The following is a 23,102-nucleotide window of genomic DNA, read 5'->3' as shown; positions in this document are numbered from 1 at the left end:
GGCACGTTGAAATCCTACCAAGTGACTGCAGTGAAGTGAGGAATCCCCTGGAATGGCCCCTATGAGGAGCTAAACAACCATTAGGAAGAAGCCAGGCTGGAAGGACAAGTGGCAGTGTAACAGAACAGTCCCAAAAGGATGCCCTCCAAGGCAAGCTCAGTGTTTCAGCAGCAGCCAGGACTGGCTTAAAAAATAAATGGTTTATGCAGTCACAATTCTGAGCAGCTTGTACAGTTATAACTCCACAGAATTGCATCTCTTAAGTAAACTGGTGGAATTAAAAAACAAAGGAAAAAACCAAATCCACAACAAACTACTCAAACCCTTTAGCCACCACTTGTTTAAATCCATCCATCCAAGATCTGTCTTCAGTAACCCCACCTTCTGCTGTTCAGTGTTATCTCTCAACATAGATCTTCCCGTGATAGATTAGTGAACCCTGGGAACATTTATTACAAAATGCAGCTTTCCAGATTTGAATTTCATATTTTAGCTGATATTCATCAGAGCCTAAATGTATATATACAAATTATTGCTGACAAAAATCTCTCTAGTGAAATATAGTACATTACACAGATAAGATCCTCTGCACAAACACAGAGCTTGAATAAACTATTTTTTCTGATAAATTTCTGTGATGTGGACAATATTTTAATACCACAAAAATATTTTCTCTGCAGCAGTCTCCCTCTCAGATTTCACATGTTGAAGCAGAGAGACTGAGGTGCAGTAGCTGGTACATAACTTTTCATGCAGAAACCCCAAATTCCTCCAGAGCTGCCTTAAAAAAAATCTGTTTAGGCTCACTTATCTATCTTTAATCATTAAAATTTTATAACATTTAAATATGATAAGAATCACAAAGAACTTTATCAAATAAAATAGTAACAGGTAACTAGCTCACTTAGGAGAGACAAAAGCAGTCTTTAAAGAGGGAAAAATGGACAAGGCTGCCACTTCCCACTGAAAAGGGACAGGCATTTACAAGCAAAATTCCTTATGGTATACAGGGTGGTGCCTGAATAGACCCAAGTGGAAGAAGGATAAGAAACAACAACAGCAAGATTAAAAGGAATATACAGGCAACTTCTTTTAACCAGGAATAAGAAGACTGTCAAACTTCCTAAGTCTATCAAACACGTGGTCTCCCACAAGTGCTTTATGAACCACATCACACTATCATTAACTTCACGGATTAGACTAAAACAATATATACAGACTATGACATAGGAAAATGCATAGCCTAGGTGTCTATAAAGCATCTCTCCATAACTCAGTAATACCTTCTAACAGATTAAAAGTACTTAGATATCACCTCATTTTTACTACAGAGAAGGATATTTACTCCTTGACAATGTAGCAGAAATTTAAAAAATAAATTTGAACAAATAAACCCAAGCATCCCCCCCCCATCATATCACTCTAAAGTAATCATATCTGGATGACATTGACCCCTACCAAGAAACAACCCCAACTAGAATATTTAGTTAGTTTTTAGGCATTTCTATAACCTGGGCACTACACAAAAGTATTTTAAAGGTAATGTAACACACCCAGCAAAGAAAAGTACTACCTCAAAACAAACTGTCCTCATACTCTACACACTCTGGAACATGAGATGGTTTAGTCACTGCTACATATAAAACTGGGGAAATTACGTGGGCAGAAGGCAGCAATTATACATTAGAAACAAATAACTAATAGTAACCAATATTAAAATAAATAAACGGCAAACAACAGAAGACCCCTATTTTCTGTGGAAAAAAAAAAAAAAAAAAAAAGCCAAACTACTCACAGAAGAGCCAACCCAGTCACCTCAAGTAACACTGGAAACCAGAATTCCTAAACTCCAAGACAATAAGAAGAACACCATTCAATTATTGTTCTCAGAACTGTCCCTTTTCCAAGAAAAGCATATTATTTGTGAATCCAAGCTCTAACCACGTAAGAGCTCACCCAGCCTCCTCACCCTAACTTTACCACTCTCTGTTTCTCCTGCCTTTTCTCTTTAACAGCTGAGCATTGAAGATGGTCAAGCTTAATTAGTCTTCACTTCCATTTAACATTAGAGTTGCACCTGAAGAAAATCTTTTGTGCTTGATGAGCTGTTAACTTTTTCCTAAATGATCTAGGTGATTTAAAGGAAAGTATCGCTTCTCCATTAAAAACCTCCCATCACATCTGTAGGTAAACGCAGCTCCTGTTGAGGTCCTAAAGCACACAGCAGAAACAGGTTCAAAAAAAAATAAACTTGGGTAATTGGCCTTGTAAACTCGGGAAAAATAAAGGCAGGTGTTTTCCTCACACTAAATAGATGGTATGAATCTGAGAGAAAAGAACAGGAAGCAGTATACAGGTTTTCCTGATTGTAGGATCACACTATCGTTGTGAGTACCATAAAATATTAAAGAAAACCCTGATGAATTTCTGAGAATAAAAAGCGCTTGACTAGAGGTTTAACCAAAACTCTCAATAAATTTGCTTGGTGTTTTTTTTTCTTTACCAGTACAACTCCTTGCAGAAGCATCAATCATATTAAAGGCTTTGAAATGTTAGGATGAACACTACCATGCAAATATTCAATAGATAAAATAATTTTCATCTCCCCATTAAGTTATTTGAGTAGGGTGGGTAAGACTATCCTGCTAAAGGTACATTTGTTTTGTTAATTTGGTAAAATTTCAGGACAAAAGTTAAGTTTGTGTTTCTTCAAAGCATCTTGCAAGATAACAAGTATTTTACCTCAAAAAAGATGCTATGGGCAACTCAGAAAAGTACAGAAATCATGTGCTTATCTCAGAGAAAGGCTGTGATGTGGCAAGTCCTCAGGGCAGCAGGAAGGAGAAATTTTTCCAAAGATTCATTCAACTTTACTGAAACATTATGGTTTTTGATTTCTTTTAACTTTTTTGCAGACTCGAATGTGAGCGGGAAATTGTTATCTAAATGCCATCGTCTCAGGGTAGTTTGGTTGGTTGAATGCTCAGTTTGTAATACACTGTGTTGGCCCAAAGCTGTTGTAATAATTGTGGCCTGAATGGAACTTTGAGGGAAAGATTAGCCAAGGCAATTTACAAGAGCAAGTAGTGACAGGAGAAGGGGGAATGGGTTCAAACTGAAAGAGGGTAGGTTTTGACTAGGTATTAGAAAAAAATCTTCCCTGTGAGGGCGGTGAGGCCCTGGCACAGGGTGCCCAGAGAAGCTGTGGCTGCCCCATCCCTGAAGTGTCCAAGGCCAGGCTGGAAGGGCTGGAGCAACCTGGGACAGTGGGAAGTGTCCCTGACCACGGCAGGGAGTGAAACGAGATAAGCTTCGTGACCCCTTCCAACCCAAACCACTCCGTGTTGCTATGATAATTATATATAGTAATTATGTTGTGGTGTGTACTCAAAGCTATTTGCTGATATTAGCAATGTGTGTTAAATCCTCCCAATACCAGCTGTAGTCAAGGGATGCTGGGCTTGCACTTACTGGATGAGAATAAACTAATACGAGAGCGGTTCCTGGGGTTTTTTTTACTCGTCCTCTCTGGAAGGGGATGTCAGGAGCCTAATACGAGAGCGAGTCCTGGTTCTCTTACCCCTCCTCTCTGGAAGGGGGTTTGTGAGGAGCGGGAACGTCCTACGGGAGTTGAGGGGCAGGCAGGTGCGATGCGGGATCCCCTCATGCCGGGGACCAGCCCAGCCTCGGCGGATCGGTCAGCGCCACGGGGAAGGAGTACCCTCCTCGGGGCAGGAATACACGCCACGGGCAAGGAACAGCCTCCCCGGGACGTGCTGAGGGGATGGGGGGGGTGCCGTGAGGGGCCACAGCCCCGCCGCAGCCGCCAGGGGGCGCCGGGCGGGCGGCGCGGGGGCCGTCGGGAAGGGGGCGGCGGTGTAGAAGGGCGGGAAGCGCGGGCGGCGGCGCGGGCGGTGCGCGCGCGCCATGAAGGAGACGCGCGGGTGAGGCGGCGGCGCCTTCCCGCCCTGCCCTGAGGGGAGAGCGGGCGGGGGTCCCGCCGGAGTAGCCCCGCCAGGGGCCCCGGCGGGCCGCGGGGGCCAAACCTGCCTTGGCCCGAGGGGAGGAATTCTCGGTTGAAATAAATGGTGGAGTGCGGGTGGCGGGGCTGCCTCGCCCGGGTCTCACCGCGTGTGGTGGCGACGCCGTCGCCAAGCAACGGCAATGGCGGGCGAGGAACGGCGGTAACGGGGCTGCGCCTTGGTGTGGGGCTGCGCGTCCTGCGGAACCCTGCGGAGAAGTGACTCTGTCTGAGCCTCGGGGACAGGGAAACTTGACCTGGCAGCAGCTGCCCGCGGGCTCCGCGCAGCATGAGCTGGTGCGGCAGCGGTGAAGGGTGGAGTTGGGCTCCCTTCGTTGAAGGTCCCAGGTGGTGGGGTTTTTCCTCCTTCCTTGTTTTTCCTGGTTTCTGCTATTGATTGTGGTGGCTCAGGAGCTGATTTCTGGTCGTTCTACCCCGCACCGATGGCTGAAAGCAGCGCCCTGAGCCACATGGCGTGAACTTACCCTTCGACTCTTGGTGTGTGTGGGAGACACGCCTTGCAGCTTTTGGAAGCTGTAAAGGAGGGGCCAAACCTGGAATAAATCCCTTTAGGTTGGCTTTTTGTGTAAAAGTATGATTTACTAGAGCAGACACATCTTGGAGGTGTTTGCTGTGGTGCACAGGTTGTGGCAAGATTTGGCGAAATATTAAACTGCAGCATGATTAAACAGAAGGCTGATGGGTGAACATCAGCCGTATGTGTTAGGATCCATAAGAACCCTTAATTGTATATGCTTGAGAGAGCAAAGTAAGACTTTACTTATTTTTTATTTCAAAAGGACAACAAATTCTATGGAGTTTCACTCAGTGAAAGTTCCCAGGTGCTGTTTCCCTCACCTCTTAAGCTGTGAAGTCAAACTATCAGTAATACGTATAAGCAACTGGAAAATATCTACTGTTGACTAGAATAATTTTATATGAATAATAATTATTTAATAAATATATTTGATGCTAATAATATTAGGTTTATCTAATTGATACTGTGCTTTACGTCAATCTCCAATTATATTATCTGTAGGCAGAATGAGGCAATGAAAGGCAGGTGGTGCCTTCTTGGACCTTGGAAAGCTCTTAAATGCTGGTGTAGTCTAAATCCTGTTCTTGTTTTGTGCAAACTTTATGAAGTGCAAGTCGTGCAATGCAAGCAATGCATAAAACATGGAAGCAGTTGCTGCTGTAGGTGTTTTAATTTAGTTGTAATGCACACCAACTAAGTACAGGCTTTCCTCCTGTATTTGTTATGAAAATTATATCATAGGAAAGAAAATATTCATTATGAACATTTTGATTTATGAAGTGGAAATTGTCAATGTCTATAAACAAGGCAAATTAGGTCAAGACCTAGTTATGCTTGTAAGTAAACAGATGTTCTGACTGGGACACCAGTTGATAGGACTACAGTCCTAATACCTGCCCCCAGCTTTTTGGAAAGCACAGAGAAAAAGGTTTGAAAAATGGGCTTGGAGAGAGGAAGGGGGGGGAACCCCTAGGTGACTACAAGTTCTGTGTGTTGTTGCATAAAGATACTTAAAGAGAGGGAGTAAAGGCACCAATTAGAAATGAGGAGCTGTGTAACAAGCTTTTTGTTTTTTTAAATCAACTGGTGAAGCTGGCCTTTGAGCATTTCCCAGTCTTGTTCCAGCCAGAATGGGTCAGGTACCTTAAATAGGTATAAACATCTCTCGCCTAACCCAGCTAATCTTTGAAGTTGTACATGTGTGAAGGAGGAAAATATCCAGCTTAAATAATGGCACGATCACTCCCTTGAGCCTTAGGGTCTGGATCCGGACCCTGACAAGCGTGATGAGACCTTCTGGGGTGTCTCCCGCTTTTGCTCCTGGTGTTTCTGTAGAGACCCTTGATGTATTAAGCACCATTCTTACCTCCTGGCCCACTCCTTTCTCTCTCCTGGTTTCAGCTGATAATGCAAAATAAGGTGCTTTTTCTCCATTTCCCCCTTTTTAAAGCCAGGGGTTTATTTAATAATATATTGAATTTATTGCATCAACTCTATTTAACAGACCTATATGCCTTTACAATAAACTATAATGCCCTTCCTGAATCAGTAGAAACCTAACAAAAACATTTAATTAAAAGGAGTTTAATTGTTGTGTTTGGTGCTAGCAGGAAACTGTTGCAAGTATCCTTAAACTTAAACTGAAATGTCCAAAACTGTCCGTAGGGTTGTCCTTGGTGGGTTTCAAACCTTTTTATTTCCCAGTGATTAGTTTTGATGGGCTAGAGCAATGCAAATAAATTGTGTTAAGATGGCAGCAACTTGGATCATTTCTTACATCCATAAATGCTTTTTTTTTTTTAAAGTAGTTGTGACTTCTAAGTGAGGTCAAGTCATCTAAAAATGATAAGCGAGATTTTTTTTTTTTCTCCTTTCTGTTAACAGTGGGTAAAAAAGCAGAAATGGATTTGTAAAGTGTAAGCTAAAGTGTTTCTATCTAATAAGATTTTTTTCTCATGTGTACTCATTCCTTTATTTTCTCCCAGTACTTCCAGGCAGCAGAACCAGCCTCAAGGGCACTATGGACTTACCTCTCCAATTAGCTTGGCTCCTCCTACCGATAAAGATCACATTCATACTCAGAAGCTGATTGAAGCAATGAAGCCATTTGGGGTGTTTGAGGATCAGGAAGAACTCTTTCACAGGTATAACAAGACTAAAATTTGTTAACCTCTTGGGGCTTTTTTGGTTTGGCTTTTTCTTTTAGAGCAAACTTAGCATGGGTTTTCTTTACAGGACAACTGTTCTTGGTAAACTTAATAACTTTGTCAGAGAATGGATTTCAGAACTTGCCGAGAGCAAGGTAAGAGGTTTTTTTTGTTTTTATCAAAACAGCTGAAGCCTTTTGATTTAAAAGCTCTGCTACTGGGATCTGTGCTAAAGTTCAACTATTCTTAAGAATTGAGTAGAGCTGTGGTAACTCCCATTGGAATAAGTGATAAAAGATACTTCAAGATCTCAGAGTCTTCGGGGAGCTGAATAAATTCCTGCATTGGCTCAATCAGTTTACTTGCAGCTGTTAACAAAGCCAAAACAAGGCATCGTGGATGAGAAAGATGGTAAGATTGGCACTAATCTTGCCCCAAACAGCCTACAGCATTCAGTCTAGTTTGAAATTATTACTCTAGACATGCCTTTTGAATGGCTCTTAGGTTGTGTTAATTTATGTGCCTTTGCTGCAGGGAAGGCTAATAATAGGTCTTAATTTATATAAATTAATAAAAGTACTGCTACATCACCTATAATCTTTTTTTGGAGTTGCAAGCTCAATTTATTTCAGAAAAACAGTATCAACCTAGTAAACTGAAATATATGGGAGTGAGAAGACATTGCTCATGCAGGCTGCTACAGTTTTCCTAAATAACTTACATGCAACTTAAACTTGCACAGAGGACAATGTGCATCTTAAACTCTCTCTTCTACCCACAGAATCTTCCCCCTTCAATAACAGAACAAGTTGGTGGCAAAATATTTACATTTGGTTCCTACAGGCTTGGAGTACACACCAAAGGTAGTACTTTCAGTGTCTGGTCATAGTTCTGATGGTGGAAAGTGATTTCCGACAGTAAGAGGAGAAATGGAATCTCGTTGCAGGTTCTGACATAGATGCCCTTTGTGTTGCTCCCAGTCATGTGGAAAGGTCGGATTTCTTTCAGTCATTCTTTGAAAAACTGAAGAATCTAGAGGAAGTAAAAAACTTAAGAGTGAGTAAACTCTGCTTGATAGATGTGTACATTTTACAGTAAGAATATTCATGTAAAAGACTTGAGTTGGTAGTGAATGTCTTACAAGCCACAATTAAATCAGTTTTGAGTACCCTCTAAAATACTGGTTTATGCAGCATGAAAATGTTGATGTCCAGCTCTCTCTGTCCTTGCCCCAGTGACTACATCACGTCAGAGTTTTTGTGGTCCCTCTCCCCCCCACTATGGTTTCAGAATGAGTCAGCTGTATCAAAAAGTAAGATTTTCCCTCAAAGCTATGCTTTCATCTTGGATTTAGTAGGGGGCTTACAACCACTGCGACTGGTGGTTTGTTGTGCACTGACTGTTGGTTACAATGCACAATTAGCCTCTGAATCTCCTGCCTAAATAACTTTTTAATAAAGTCTAGTCTTAGGACCATAATTCTGCTTGAGAGTTATTAGCATTTTTTGTCTTTGGAAGGAACTCAGTCTTTATACTGAGTAATTTAGTGTAAATTCTGTATTTTTTCATAGTATAGGAAAAGCTTTAAAGTAGCAAAAGGATGTCTTATTACAGATATCCTCTCCTTCACAGGCCATTGAGGATGCATATGTACCAGTTATCAAATTTGAGTTTGATGGCATTGAGGTAAGAATTTTAATTTCTATTTGGGTTTTCTTTCCCTTTAAGTGAGATGTTTTTCTTTCTTGCTTTGGAGTAGGATTAACTTTTTCGGGGATTTATGATCGTGCTCTTTTATGAGATTATTGGTGTGTTGCAGCATATTTAGGAAACTGTAATTAAACAGCCTGACCACGACATATCCCAGAAGAAGTAAAATGGGATCTTCTAGGAAAATAAGCCCCTAGGTAGCCTGACAAGCGTGGGAACATGAGGGACATCTTTTTTTAAACCCATGCTGCAGACCAGGGTAGCCTACTTGGATAGCATTTATCTCCCAAGGATGTGCAGAGTGGGAGTAGAGGCAGTGTCCTTGCTAACTCCCCTGAGCTCTGACAGAGCTCCCTTTCTGCAGGGGGTGTTCATGTTGTGGTTCACTGCATGAATCACCTGATGTTTTGTTGCAAATCAAAAACGAAGTGCTTGTGAGACAAACAACATGGAAAATGAAAAGTAAAAGTACTCATTTGACTCCTGCCTCAGCTTGTCAGCTGCAGGAATCCTTCTGTCTGGAATACATTTCATGTAGATTATAAATACCTACTTGCTGTAATACCTAAGCAAGTTACTGCCTGGTATTACTATCATGGAGACACTTATTCAATGACCTCCCTGTGGCCTTTATCTGCTACAGACATTCACAGAATAATTGTCTTGCCTCAGACTGTACCAAAAACCAGATGCTTAAGGCCTTACAGCATAAAGAAAATGCTTTCTCATTTGCTGAAGTATAGTTGAGGTGATTTAAATTTATGTCTTAATGTCATGGTTAATTTAAAATTTCATTTTAATAGGAATTCTAAGTTTAGAGTAATTTTTCCAGCTTTCAAAAAAACCCCTTCCTTTCCTTAGCTTAAAAAAAAAAAAAGAGGTGGTTTTGTAACTAAATAGGGAACTTAGAGTAGTTTTCTTGTTTTCTGTCAAATAAATATCTGTGGTCACATAATTCTAAATACAAATGTTAACCACTCCTTTTAGAGCTGAAACTCTAAATGTCCTTCACTAGTGTCCTGTTTGCAAACAGTGCTGCATTGTAAGTCATGGTTGAAACTTCTTTCTCTTGAAGATTGATCTCGTGTTTGCAAAGCTGTCTTTGCCAACGGTTTCCGATGATCTCGATCTCAGGGATGACTCGTGCCTCAAAAGCCTGGATATAAGATGCATAAGGAGCTTAAATGGTGAGCATGTTCTGCACACCTTTAAAAAGACATTGAAATTGGCATAGAATGCACATTGCACAACCAACATTTCTGTGCAAGGTGCAGAAATTGATCTCCTGTGTACTTCAGTTCTGAGGAGGCGACCAGAGGGCCTAAATTTAGATATTTCAAGGAGTTGTGTGTTTACATAGACTTGTGTTTCATGTTTGTTTGATTGGTTTGTGAGCAGTGCTCCAGTTTGCCTCAGAAACTCTGATGACTAAGTAGGGCACTTGATAAGAATGTATGAATGATAAAGAGGGTAGTTCATAAAAAAAAAGGGATTAAAATACCTGACGTCCGACTGGCTTGCTGTTTAACACCGATTGGTTTAATGGCTGTCAAAAGAAACCTAGCTTTTGGAATCACAGAATATTTAGGGCTGGAAGGGACCTCTGGAGATCATCCAGTTCAACTCCCCAGCTTAGGCACAGTCATCTGGAGCAGCTGACCCAGGAATGTGCCCAGGTGGGTTTTGTATCCCTCCAGACAGGGATATTTCACAACCTCCCATGGCAGCCTGTTCCAGCGCTCTGCCACCCTTCAATGGAAAGTTCTTTGTGCTGAGGTGGAACTTCTGGTGTTTTAGTTTATGGCCAACACATCCTGTAGAGAGGCTTTATTTAAAAGTTTTTGGTTGTAGTCTAAACTGTGAAAAGGCTGTTGAGGGCACCAGTTACCTAAAGTGATGCTGAATGTTATGTGTAGTCTATAATTTTTAAGGTAATACAAAGCAAGTAATCCAAACTTGTTTTCCTAGACTTGAACCATAAGCTGTAAGCTGTTGATCCTATATAGGAACACCTGACTTGTACCTGCTACCGGGAACTTCTGTAGTTCACCTTTTGTCTTGCAGGCAGCAGGGTTACAGATGAAATACTGCGTCTGGTGCCCAATCTGGAGAACTTCCGGCTCACGCTCCGTGCCGTTAAACTGTGGGCAAAACGTGAGTGATGGGATGGTTTGGGATCTTTTAACTTTTTAGAGGCACCTCATGCTCGCTATCGGATGTACCGCAGCTTTGGATTGCTATTTAAATGGCAGTTGTTATATCAAAACCCTTTTAGTTCGTGGTCTGTCCATGTGGTAAATTCCATGTGTTTTTTAGTGGGGGTGGAGTTTGGAGAACAGGGGAGTGCTTATGAGACAGGGCGCTGCATTGTTTGTCAGGAACCTGACTAAAAATAATAAAAATTCCCAATTAAGTGTAAAAGGAATAAGAAAATCCCGTTTGCTTATGTGGCCAGAGCAAGTACTAGAAGAATGGCAGAACTTTTCTCTTAAGGAGAACTGGAGTGAAGCAGTAGGTGTAGCAGCACAAGCAAGTTTCACAGTAGCAATATTTTGGGAAGTGGTGTTGTACTGATTCTTTTTCTCATCACTATAAGGACCAGCAATTTTGGCCCCACTGCACTGCAAAAATAAATGACATTGAGGCTGAAATATATTAAGTATTCTATAGATAGTGCAGCTGGTGCTGTGAATTTGAAAGACCATAGATTAACTGCATGGTATCCATTCTAGGACGTGGTGTTTACTCCAACATCATGGGATTTCTTGGTGGAGTCTCCTGGGCAATGCTGGTAGCAAGAATATGTCAACTCTACCCGAATGCTTTGGCCTCTACTCTTGTTAACAAGTTCTTCTTGATTTTTTCAAAATGGTAAGAGCTGTTTATTTTAATTTTCATCAAGAAATAACACTTGTAATTATATAAAGATGTACATTGACAGCATCCTGTGCAGCCCTGAATTCAGAGCAGATCTTAACACAGACACTTAATTACTGCCTTGTCTTCTCTAGGGATTGGCCCAAGCCAGTATTGCTGAAACATCTTGAAGAGAGCTTTCTTAACTTACCTGTCTGGGATCCTAGGGTAGGTAGCCATTGAATTCAGAAGCCTTAAAACTTTCTTCTGACCTAAACTGGTGCTAAACAAAGCTGTTGTAACCTCGTAGGTGAACCCATCAGACCGGTACCACGTGATGCCCATCATCACCCCGGCCTATCCACAGCAGAACTCCACGTACAATGTGTCTGTGTCAACACGAGCAGTCATGGTAGAGGAGTTCCAACGTGGTAAAGTGCATTCTGTGCTTATTAACTGATTAAACAGTCTAATTCTTGCTCTATGAAACCACATTATCTGAATTAGTTTTGTGCAGTGAGGTGTTCTAGTAATAAGATTTCTCTGGGAAATACGCCTGTTGCAGGCAATAAGGGACCAGTTTTCCAATAAGCTGTTGTAGATCTGCATTGTATCAAGGGAATTCCTGCTTTTTGTTCTGTCAGTTACTGTTACAATCTTCTAAAGTTTGTCATGGTAATCTTTAAAAAGTAGTAATAAGATTTTCAACCATATTTGTAGGTCTTGAAGTTACTGATGAAATTCTCAAAGGAAAATCAGACTGGTCAAAGCTCTTTGAACCACTGAACTTCTTTCAGAAGTACAAGTATGTATGAAATCTGTTGTCTGAACTTGAAATTATTTACTTAGTGGTTAGCATAATGAGTTTTAACTTGGGGCCTAAATAGAAGATTGTATTGATATATTTCAGTTTGGGTTTTTTTTTTTTTTTAAAGAAACTGGAGGGGGTCACAGAAATTTTGGTACGTATAAGCATAGGGAACATAGGAAAAACTGTCTCATGCCACTCATACAATTTTTCCTACCAAAAATAATCATCTGAAATTTAGAATATAGAATAAAGTTTTGTGCTAGTGTATTCATTTTCCTTTCTTCTTCTAGACATTACATTGTGCTGACTGCCAGTGCCTTTACAGAAGAGCACCACTTAAACTGGTAAGCCTCGCTTTAAACGTGGGTCCAATGCAAAACTGAAACTCAATTCAATGTTGTACCATATTTTTGTTAACTGTATTAACAAATAAAGTCTATAAGTATGCAACTAGGCATGGAATACACCCCCTTCCCTCCCTGCTTTGAAGACCACTGTTACAGAGCCTTAGACTTGATTTCATAAAGAGTTTAGTATTTAAGGACTAGGTTGCACTCAGTGCTAGATTGCACTGGTGTGTAGTCAGCCCATTCCAGACCTACTTTTCTTCAATGAAGGGAGGTATGCCAATAATTACTTACTTAACCTATGTGAATATGCTGACTCACTGTGAATTTTGAAATAAGGGGAAATAGTGAGGAATTAGGCACTGTAATGCGTGTTTATTGACTTTCCAGTGGGTTTCTTTGCTGAGAAATGAGTACTTTGCTTGTTTTGCTCAAGTAAGCAAACTCACTGTAACAGACCCCCATTCTGAGGGCACCTTAGTTTTGCTTCAAAGTTTGGCTTGTGCTTTAAGTTAATTCTTGTGCCATCTCTAAAAAACAGCTTAATGTTTAAAAATAGTTTTAATACGTAATACCTTTTATCTGAACTTTCTAATATATCCACTTAAAAACCTTATCAGCTACAGCTTGATATCAGTCACAGTTGTGTACAACAAGGAGCATGGGCAGAGGGCCAATTAATTTTTAATATGAAATGTTCTTGAGTGAACAAATCTTACTGTACCTCACAATAAAGACAAGGAAAATTCTGGTTCTGGTAAGAGCTGATGTTTTTGTAGTGACAGAAACAGAGGCAAATTTTCCAGTTTTGCAGCTGGGATAAACAATAAAGCAGAAGATAAATTTGTTCAGTTTATTTTAAGAAAAAGTTTAGTTCACCAGTTCTTGGGTGGATTTGGGAATAGATAGCACATCTGTGTTATTCACCAATGTAAGATACTTTTCAAGAACTTACAGATTTCTGACTGCTTTTAAAGTTAGCAGAGTTTTAGGTAGAAGGCTGAAATGCCACTACTTTATTGAAATTAAGGCTCTCATGGTGATGATTCATTTCTTAGGGAAGTTTCTGATGGGACTGTTGACTAGATCATTTGTTCATTAAAATAACTCTATTTTTCCATTTTCACTGATCAATCTACAGGAAAAATTGCATCGTGGTGTGCTTGAGCCTTTTCAAAACCACTCTTCTTGATCTGTGTGGCAAAAAGGAGTTTTGCTGCACCCCAGAGGTGCTGAGATCTGCTCCTTGTTATTTTCATCATAGGTTATAGGTGGAAGTGTTGTATCTGAACTGTTCAGAGTACATGTAAAACTTACTTATCTCTGTCTTTAGAAACAAAAGCACAGATGTCACTGGAAACATCTCAAATTACAGTGTGTGTATGTGATACAAAGATCTAGTGTCTGCTCAGCTGTATGAAACTTGGTACTTATTGATTGGTTAACACTCTATTACAAAAAGACATCTAACTGATGTGCTGGATCCAGTTAAAATTAATAAAATACCTCTTGTTCTTATTAGGATTGGCCTCGTTGAGTCTAAAATCCGTGTGCTGGTTGGAAACTTGGAAAGGAATGAATTTATAACTATTGCACATGTGCAGCCACAGTCTTTCCCTGGCAACAAAGATCTCTATAAACAGTGAGTTTTGTTATTTTTCTGAAGTACAGTAGGTGCTCTAACAGGCAGGGTCCTGAGCATGGAAGATCTTTTTAAAGAAGGGAGAACGTCAGGAAGAAGTACTCTGAGAATTTAAGTCTGGGATGGCTCTAAACTAAACAAGTAAAATATACTAGAGTCCAAGTCACTGGTATCTGTGCCTAACTAAGGTTTGTGAATCTGTATTTTTTTAGGAGTGGATATGTATCAATGTGGTTTCTTGGCCTTGTATTTAAGAAAGCAGAAAGTGCAGTAAAGACTAACGTTGATCTAACACATGGGATACAGTCGTTCACTGATACAGGTAAGGCTCTATTTTTGCTCTAGACTTGCAGGGTTTAGTTCTTTTTATTCCAGTGGAAATTGCTTCACGAAGTGAATTGTGCTTCCTTCTGTTACTAGATATCCCTGTAGATAGCAACATAAAAAGATTAGCTTGAAAAACAGGTTGTGTTGACACTTTCTCAAAGTGAGGCCATCTTGAGACAGAAGTGTGTTACAGTCATACACCATGTACCATATGCGAGATAAGGGTTCTGTAGCTCATAGTGTAAAGACTCCCAAAGGAGCTGCATCTTCTGTAGGGGACAGTCAGATGTGAAGCCCAGAGATGCCCATTTGCTGGGATAGCTATACTTGTCAAACAGTAGTCAGCTGCTGAACTATGAAAGTGGGAATTGACTGTGTCAAGCTCTGAAATGAGTTGTTGATGGTATTTTTCCAAGACAGTTTGTGTATAAGATGATCCTAGAACTGTGAAGGTCACTGGGTTGTCATATTTTAATTACATGCAGTCTTGCATGTAAGTTTTCATGTTCATAGTCTGATACTACTTTTGATAGATGTAGACATAAATTAATATTGCAAGTGTTGTTAGATAATGCTACAATAATAAGGAAACCAGGCTATTCTTCTGAAGTGACAAGTGTGTTTGGACAAGGAGTTCTAAACAGTGAAATCCTCTGTTGGAGTTTATCCGTATTACCAGCATGATGACCTGTGTGTTATCTTGCTCAAACAACAAGTAAATGCAGTAAAACCTGACCTTCTAAGTTCATGCTTGGGATATGAGAAAAGCACAGAAAAATGCATCAAAATTCTTGTCTGAGTTACAAGCTCAAGGTGGGGTGATTTCCTCAGACTCGCACTGTTATCTGTGCGTGCACATTGCATCCAGTGGCAAATGTAAATTATGTTAATGAGATTTACGTGCTGCTAAGAGGCCGGAACTAATGGTAGATCCTTTATGCACAAAAATTGTTAGTATGGCTCTGTGCTCTTACTTCAGCGAAGCACAGCCTATGGTATTGGTTGGATAGAGGACTTGAATCCAGAGAGAATTGAACAGAAAAGCTATTCCTTGAGAGGTGTGAAAACCTTTTGCAGCTGTGGGGATGACCAGTAGCTCTGTGCTAGAGAGCTGTTATCATGTGCCTTGACTTTGAGGGAATAATTTTAGAGGGCAAAGACTACTTTCAAATTGATGAGCTCAAGGATAGAAGACTCAGTTTGGAGGGCTTTTGTTCAGTGAACTTTATTTCCCTTTTATGTACAAACATTATTGAATTTCCTTAGAAGTAACTGTCCATATTGGTGTGTATGTTCTTGTCTGTGCTTTTATTTCATGTCTGGTCTCCTGTAGAAAGCCTTTTAATTGCATGTCCTTGCTTTGATTCCCACTCTGCATGTTAGTAAGCTGACTTTCCAGTTACGCTCATGATAGGCCAGTTAGATAAGCTTATCTAAATGTGACTTAATTCTGTAGTAACTGTTGTGCTGCTATAGCAGTTTTCAGTTGCACGAAAGGCTGCTCGCAGGCAGTTGAGAAAAACCTGTTTAAATTGTAGCAAGTCTGTTAAAGCAGATGTCCCTAAAATCCAGTCTTGCTTCCTCAGACAGAGAGAATTTATAAACGAGTATTTGAACGCAAATAGCTGTTGTGGGTGGTCTGTAGTGAATGTGAAAGGGGTATCATAGGTCACATTCATCCTCTTGTGAGTTTTGGGAGTTTTGTGTTCACTTAGGCTGGGAATTCTTCATGTGGGCTGGGCAGACATGTTCCTAAAGGAACCATCTGTAACTTTGACAAGTACTAAGGCAAACATCCCCACTAAGCTACAGCACTGTGTTTGATGTCAGTTTACAGGCAGGCCAGTGCCCTCAACATCCTAAAGGAAGGTATGAAGATTGAGGCAACTTACGTGAAGAGAAAGCAACTCCATTATTTTTTGCCAGCAGGAACCTTACAGAAAAGAAAGAAGGTATAATAAAAATTCAGCTCTTCTGGTAATTTTTAATAAAATCTTTAATAATTACTTGAAGACTTTATTTTTTCACTGTCGTTTCAGCAAAGGGTGTCAGATATTAGTCAAAATAATAGTGGACTTCAGTGCAAAAGGTCTTCTTTAGGTGAAAGCTGTTCGGATGGTTCCAAAGATAGAGATTCCAGAACACCCTCTAATTCCTCTTCGTTAAATAAGATATCTAAGTTGGACATCTCTACAGCAGAGACAGAAAGGTTAGTGCCATAACCTTGGAACTGTGGAGAAGCTGCTCTTAACCGACTCACAATGTAAATGAGGTCTAGGATTTCTTGTTTGAATCTGTGTGGATCATAAACATGTGGAGAGCTCTAAGAGCTTCAGGAACAAAGCTGGAATCTCTATTGGGCACATGGTAGGAGACCAGGTTAAAGGAATTCTTGAAAAAACGAAATGTCCATGAACACATAGGTAGGAAGAATTTGATACCAGGGAAATTATTTAGTCTTGAAGATAAATCTTCATAGGTTAGCGTGTAACTTGAAGCTGGAGTATTTTATGTGCAAGTAACTGTTCTTTCTAACAAAAAGTTGATGCCAAGTAGGTTGAGTTCTAATGAAGTACTGATCTTGGTCCCAGAAACTAGAGCCGCTGCTGACGTAGCGGTGTGGTATGAGAACTCAGGCAGTAAAAGTGTCCGTCACTTCCTGGGAAGTCTCTTTATCCCTAAGCTACTCCCGAAGCACAGGAAGAATATGTAATCTTGAGAGTAATTGCCCTGTCCTATCAAATGTGTGATACCTGCTCTGTTCAGACTGTTTGATACTGTAGGAGTCACGTGAAAAACAAAAAAAAAACAACAAAAAATTGTGTGCACATCTGGGTAGAGCAGAATGGTTCAAAGAAGCAGCACAGTGTGCTGGGTAGGCTACTAATCTGGGAAAATATATCAGGACATAAAAGCTCAGTAAAGAAAATGCTTGAGTTTAAATCTGCAGTCTGAAATTCAGCAAAATTATGGTCTTGTGCTATGTTGCCTGGGAGGTTGTGTTGTTTACTAGAGCTCTGACAATGAGCTAAGGAGGTCGATGTTTGTCTTGCATGCACTTTCTGGAAATGACATATACAGTATTTTACAAACTAGCATTTTATAACTCTAGTGTTTGACTTTTATAGAAATGTTGCATGTCAGAGTTGTAGTGGTGCCAACAGTGTAGCTGAGCCATCAACGTCTAAGGGACTTTGCATTCCTGTGACTGATCCAAGTATGTATTTGAAGTGGTAGGTGGAATGTGGTTTTAAATTTCGTGGCCAAACTCTAAAAGCCAGGTGTCTCCTACAGAAATGGAGGCTACAGTTGCACTAAGAGCATCGGGACCTCCAATTGGTTGCACCATTCCGGGATATAACACGGTTTGTCAACTCAGAACGTGTTTTGTGCAAGGACAGCATAAATTAAGTGGGACTCTAATCACGGATCCTAAGAATGCTTCACCTAAGCAACATTATTCACCAACCTTTAAAGTATCTCGTCCACCTACATCGGGAGAATGCCCCCAAAAAGCCATAGATGGAGAAAAGGCAAGAAGGGGGGGGCTAGGCCAAGGAGGGTTTGAAGTAGTACTAATTACTGTTGTGGAACAAATGAAATAACTGAAAAGAAATGCATTTACACATCCCCAAAGGATTTGGGAATCTAAATTTAAACATATCTAGTTGTACTAGAATGTAGATGTGAGAAATTGTAATCAATATAATGTATAACTATTAAACAACATATTTTCAGGATCTGGCACTTAGGGACTGCTTCTCATCTGGTGCCAAGGTCTCTAAATACTGCTGTACTTATCTGTCACTGCAGTGACCAATTGCTGAATGAACTGTCTCATCTGGAAGCAGTTCTTAATTCAGAAAAAAATCATATTCAAATGAAGAACATATGAATCTTATAACTGTACAAGTATGAGTTAGTCTGTTTCTGGCAGATGCTTTTTGAATGCCTTTTGTCAGTTTTGCTGCTTTAAAAGTCAGCAGCCTACTCAACAGGTCATTACTTCTGAAATGGTAGTGTGGAGTTGCTTGTTAAATCTTGGTTTTGTGGAACTTTTAGGTTAATATTTCATTTGTTTTATTGCTACATGTAAATCTCCCTAAATAGCTGTTCTTGGAGCTTGACCTGTGGTTTGAGGCACAAGCAAAGAACAACTAGAAAAAGAACCCTCAGTTTTGACACTTGTAAAAGAATCATCTTGTAGAACTGTTATGTAGTACTGAATATTGCAAGTACAGATTTCAAGGTTTGGGTAGTAGGACTTCTTCAGAGGCTTGACATTCCTGTGGGTAATGGTGGACTTGTATAAATATTCTTTTAAGAATGGCCCCTAATCTAATACATTTAATGTGTTGACTGGAAGCTGTACCCAAATAAGAAGGGGATTTTAGCACAGCAATTATTTTGAGTGTGTATTTTGTTCCTCCAGCTAAACGTGTGGGACTCCGATTTCACAGAAAGCGGATGCCCTCAAGATGGGAGGAAGAGAGCCACAAAAAATGTAATTTTAAGTGATTTTTCTCAGTGGACTAACTGAAAAGCTGAATAGTTTAGTACCTAGACTGCCTCACATAAATACTCTGCATGTTTACTGATGGAAACAAAAATACACTTTTTAGTTTAGCTTATTTCAGTCCTCATTCCTCAAATATTACACTGGTATGACCTATCTTTTAAATGTTTGATTTGGTAGTGTCTAATTCCTTGCATGCTTGAAATAATACTGAATTTTCTTTCTTTGAATTTTCTTTTTAAAACTACTTGTTTCACTGATATAAATTAAAACTGCTATAAAGACCAAAGCATTTGACCTCTCAAAGGGAAGATAAAGAGCTTTGCTATTCATGTAGCTTGTTACTGAGGCATAAACTCTTGAGGGCACACCCTCAAATCAAGATGAGATCTTGTTGGTCAAGGTTGAAATACCTGAACCACTGTCTGTGTGGTTTTAGGGCTTCAGGATACCTAAACCCACCCTCCACGGGGTGGAGGTTGTTAATGCATGTGTGATTTTAAGGTATCCTAGCTGCCAGAACTTGCTGCCTCTCAGTCAGGAACCTGGCAATACTGCCTAACAAATTCCTTCTGGCTTTTTTAGGGTGTCCTCGATGGAAAATCCATGCAGATTCCAGTGATCACATCAAGATCACAGGTATTTATTTTGCTTTTGTGTTTGTAGGTAAAGCAGAGCTAGCATTTTCATTTTATGTAAGATTTATATACCATTAAACTTGGTAGTTTGAAGATTCGTAAGGTTTTGCCTGTTGTGCTTCCAACAAATTAAATAACTGAATGACCTTCACAAAACTAAAGCCAAAGTTTCCAAGTTTTGAACTTGAAAAAACATGTTTCTGTGCTCTCAGAAACGGCCAGTTTGTCCTGCTTTGGTTCTCTTGTATTGTTATCAGTACTTGTATACTGGTTTCTGTGATGAGACATGGAAGCTTTGAAGTCTATAGGTGACTTTAACTGCTGTGTGTCCTGTAAAATGTTGCGAAATTGAGGGCTGTAAGACTGGAAGTGATCCAGACAGTAGAGACTCTGTTTTCCTGATCCATGGATCTGAGCAAAATCTTTCTTTACTGTGCTGTTGAGCAACTCACAGCTAATTTCCAACCCTCCCCCCCAATCAGGGATATACTTGTCTCAGTTCATGCAAGAGAACTGTGCAGAGGGGAAAATGCTCTTCCTCTGCATATGGTGGTAGTTAAACAAGTGGTGTGGTAAAAAAAAAATCTTCTCTGAAAATGGGTCTGGGCTCTGCTGCTACTTTTGAATTAATGAATTTAAATTAATTCATTAATTAATCAAAAAATTCTTTTTTCTTTTTTTCTTTGGCCTGTTTGTGTGTTATAGAGGCTTTCCAGTAAAGAGCTGCCAGATTCTTCATCTCCTGTTCCAACGAATAGCATTCGTATTATTAAAAGATCCATCAAACTTACCCTTAATGGGTAAGTGGTTGATCTCCAGGTGAAGAGGATAATCACTTGTTACCAGTCCTTATTCTGAATGTGTGTTGTAGTTACTAACAAAGGTAGAAGGTTACTGTGGCTGTACTGTAACTGACCAGTTAAAATCATGGTCTTATTTTTATTCTGTTGTTAGATGCTTGCTTCCTTTTGAACTATTCTTTGCATGGGCTTGTAACAGTTACCTTTATGAGTTTTTAAGAAGTCTAAATTGCCACCAGCTGAAGCAGCTGCTAAAACCAACCTGTCCTGTGCCTTGGATTCAAAATGTAGATCATCAGGGTTAATTAGTTGCTGCAACCACATTCTGTTTTCAAGTGTTTATGAATGTGCCTGTATTCATCTGTGTTTGCCTAATTCATGTGCATATATTGTCCTTATCTCCAATTATTTTCCCATTTGGCACACGCACTCTTGTGCATCTCTCACAATGGTGCTCAGCTTCCTTGGCTCGCAGCCTTCCACTGTCTTGCACAGCCATGCACTACACAGGTATTGCCTCCCATGGAGGCCCATAAATGATTTCAGTATTGAAGGAAATGCAGCAGAGGATGCTGCCAAGGTATGGAGATGGTAGACATGTCCCATGCTGTGTTGTCTGATACTTTTTTTGTCTCAAGACTGCTCTCCAGCATGAGACTTGAGAGGTTTTTTGTGTCACTGGGTAGTAAAGCCCAACTCTGAACACACAGCTGAAGATGCATTGAAACACTGCAACAGCTGAGGCTGTCCTGACACTACTGCCCACCTGCAAGCTGTGTGCAGAAAGTGGTTTCAGAAAAACCTTGAGAGCTGTTCTAAATGCTTGCGTGAAAACCTGTAGTAGTCCTGAGTCTGGTTCTGTAAACTGATTACACTGCTTACCCAGCTAAGTGCATTAGGGGTTTTGGGGGGTGGGGAGAAATTCTGATCATATGAAACAAGTATTATGCTATTTCTCTATTGTAATTTCTTCATCATTTGGTGGTTTCATAAGTGAACTTGTAAGTTGTTTTTCCAGAGTATTTTTGTATGTACTGTAAAAAACTGTCTTCAAAGTGAAATTTAAAATCTTTAGTCTCTTTTTCTTTTTTTTTTTTTTTTTTTTTTTTTAGTGCAGATGCGATCTGCTTAAAAAATCTAGACAACTAAACCAACTCTAAGGGATGGGAGGAAGGCAGTGCCAGAAAAAAGTGTTCTACAAAATGATAATGTCATAGAATCATTTAGGATGAAAAAACCTTTAAGTTAGAGTCCAGCTGTAAATCTGACACTGCCAAGTGCACCACTAAACTGCCATGCTAGAGTAAATCTGAGGGGACCAAGAACACTGTTTTGCTTTCCTGCTTCTGGTGGATCTGGGGTTTGATTTAATGCCCTCTGAATTTTGCAGTTTGCAAACTGCATGACTCCGCTGAAGTCCCAGTATGATGTGTGGACAAAGATACCCCTGAATTGTTTTTAAATTAGTTGCTTGTCTTAAAGAGCAAATCTGAGCTCTGAACATCTTAAGTATCTACCTTAGTGACAAGATTGAAGGACTGTAAAGAAATAAGAGGTTGTATCTATCTTGTCATGTCTTAACTCTTTAGCATTCCCTCTGCTGCTACTATCCCAAACCTATGGAGAAAGCATGACTATATTTATCATAATCTACTTGATTTTTCCCTCACCCTCTGGTTTCCAGCTTGCTTCAGGTGCAATTTATCCCTTAGAAAATTGACCTTAGTGGGTTTGAGAGGCCTTGTTCTTCCTTCTACCCTCCAAAACCCCCAAAACTTAGACTGCAAGGCTTTGATTTAGTCACAGGTTAAAGTTAAGAAAGAGTACCCATATTGCCTAAGTAGTTTTTAGCAGAACTACACCTTGGGTTTATAAAACAGTTGCCTCAGTTTTGTGACCTGTTCTAAAACAGTGGTACTCAAATATTGTCACTTCTGTGTACCCGTTACAGTAGGTATTCAACTTCAGCACCTGTGTAAATACAAATCTGTCAAGAATTTGAAGGAACTAAAGCTGAAGTAGGCGATAAGATAAACAGCAAAGCGAATATGGGGAGTGTTTTGTAGTAGACTACAATCCTGTAATATTCCCATGCTTTTAAATTCTTCCACGTGAGTATTCCAAGACTGCTTAAGGGATGATTTTCCCATAGGCTTAATGTCAGTACATGCACTTCTGCAATTATTCTCAAATTAAACTAACGTCTTTAGTGTATATACCTTTACACAGATCATTTTATTTTACTCTTGCTTTGTGGTTATCTTCTCATTGCTCTTTTTTAAAACTTTTTTATTTTCCTCCTCACTCTTAGGGTTTTAAGAAGAATGTTCAGGGTTTTGAGAAGAACATTCAGGAAGAATTTAGGTTACTAGTTTCTCAGACTTGATCCATTGGTGAATTACACGTCTTATCTTAATGTATCTTGACATACAAGATGTCAAGTGTGATGTTAAGTGACGTCAGTGTTCTGGAGTTTCCCTGGATGTTGCAGAAGCTCGATGCTGCTCCAGGACTCTGCAGATTAGAATTCAGCTGTTTGTAAATAAAGTTCGAACGTATTCAACTTCAGTGTTCTCCTCTGTTAAAGTGATTGAAAGGGAAGTTACTCCTGCATAAGGACTCAGTGAGGGAGGCTCTTTGGTATCAGACTTCTTCCAAATGTTGCTCTTTTCTCTCTGCTTTCTTAGCTGGTTGCTGGGTGCGTGGCTTGAGATGAGGGACTCATGCTCAGTCTCTTCCACGAGGAGCA

At 40.0% G+C, this 23,102-nt stretch overlaps 1 protein-coding gene across 9 annotated transcripts; it reads left to right on the top strand.

Annotated features, from left to right (window-relative positions):
• The first annotated feature begins 3,868 nt into the window (after nt 1-3,868).
• Nucleotides 3,869-22,916, top strand: PAPOLG (poly(A) polymerase gamma). 9 transcript variants are annotated; one of them, XM_032103754.1, is made up of 23 exons: nt 3,869-3,944; nt 6,545-6,703; nt 6,795-6,861; nt 7,488-7,569; nt 7,653-7,762; nt 8,339-8,392; nt 9,492-9,603; nt 10,481-10,570; nt 11,149-11,287; nt 11,428-11,500; nt 11,583-11,703; nt 11,993-12,077; nt 12,374-12,427; nt 13,953-14,072; nt 14,285-14,394; nt 16,230-16,351; nt 16,439-16,608; nt 17,528-17,616; nt 17,694-17,932; nt 18,832-18,903; nt 19,501-19,554; nt 20,259-20,353; nt 22,665-22,916. In XM_032103754.1, the coding sequence occupies exons 1-23, from the start codon at nt 3,928-3,930 to the stop codon at nt 22,723-22,725; spliced, it is 2,295 nt and encodes a 764-aa protein (XP_031959645.1). In that variant the 5' UTR covers nt 3,869-3,927; the 3' UTR covers nt 22,726-22,916. The 9 variants fall into 9 exon arrangements, with proteins under 9 accessions (XP_031959645.1, XP_031959646.1, XP_031959648.1 ...); XM_032103755.1 differs by lacking the exon at nt 3,869-3,944 and adding an exon at nt 3,970-4,318; XM_032103757.1 differs by lacking the exon at nt 3,869-3,944 and adding an exon at nt 3,970-4,369 and having other exon boundaries at nt 17,694-17,764.
• The last annotated feature ends 186 nt before the right edge of the window (nt 22,917-23,102 follow it).

This window comes from Corvus moneduloides, chromosome 3 (assembly GCF_009650955.1).
Source record: "Corvus moneduloides isolate bCorMon1 chromosome 3, bCorMon1.pri, whole genome shotgun sequence".
Lineage (NCBI taxonomy): Eukaryota > Metazoa > Chordata > Aves > Passeriformes > Corvidae > Corvus > Corvus moneduloides.
The sequence above is the reverse complement of the archived record's forward strand: the minus strand, read 5'-3'. Positions and strand labels throughout refer to the sequence as shown.

What these genes read in the sequence shown, in the direction of transcription:
- PAPOLG (XM_032103753.1), top strand. Translation starts at nt 4,311, where the DNA reads ATGAGCTGGTGCGGCAGCGGTGAAGGGTGGAGTTGGGCTCCCTTCGTT. An exon ending in CAGAACTTGCCGAGAGCAAG is followed by an intron (nt 6,862 to 7,487) that starts GTAAGAGGTTTT and finishes TTCTACCCACAG; the next exon opens with AATCTTCCCCCTTCAATAAC. An exon ending in CATTCCTGTGACTGATCCAA is followed by an intron (nt 17,617 to 17,693) that starts GTATGTATTTGA and finishes TGTCTCCTACAG; the next exon opens with AAATGGAGGCTACAGTTGCA.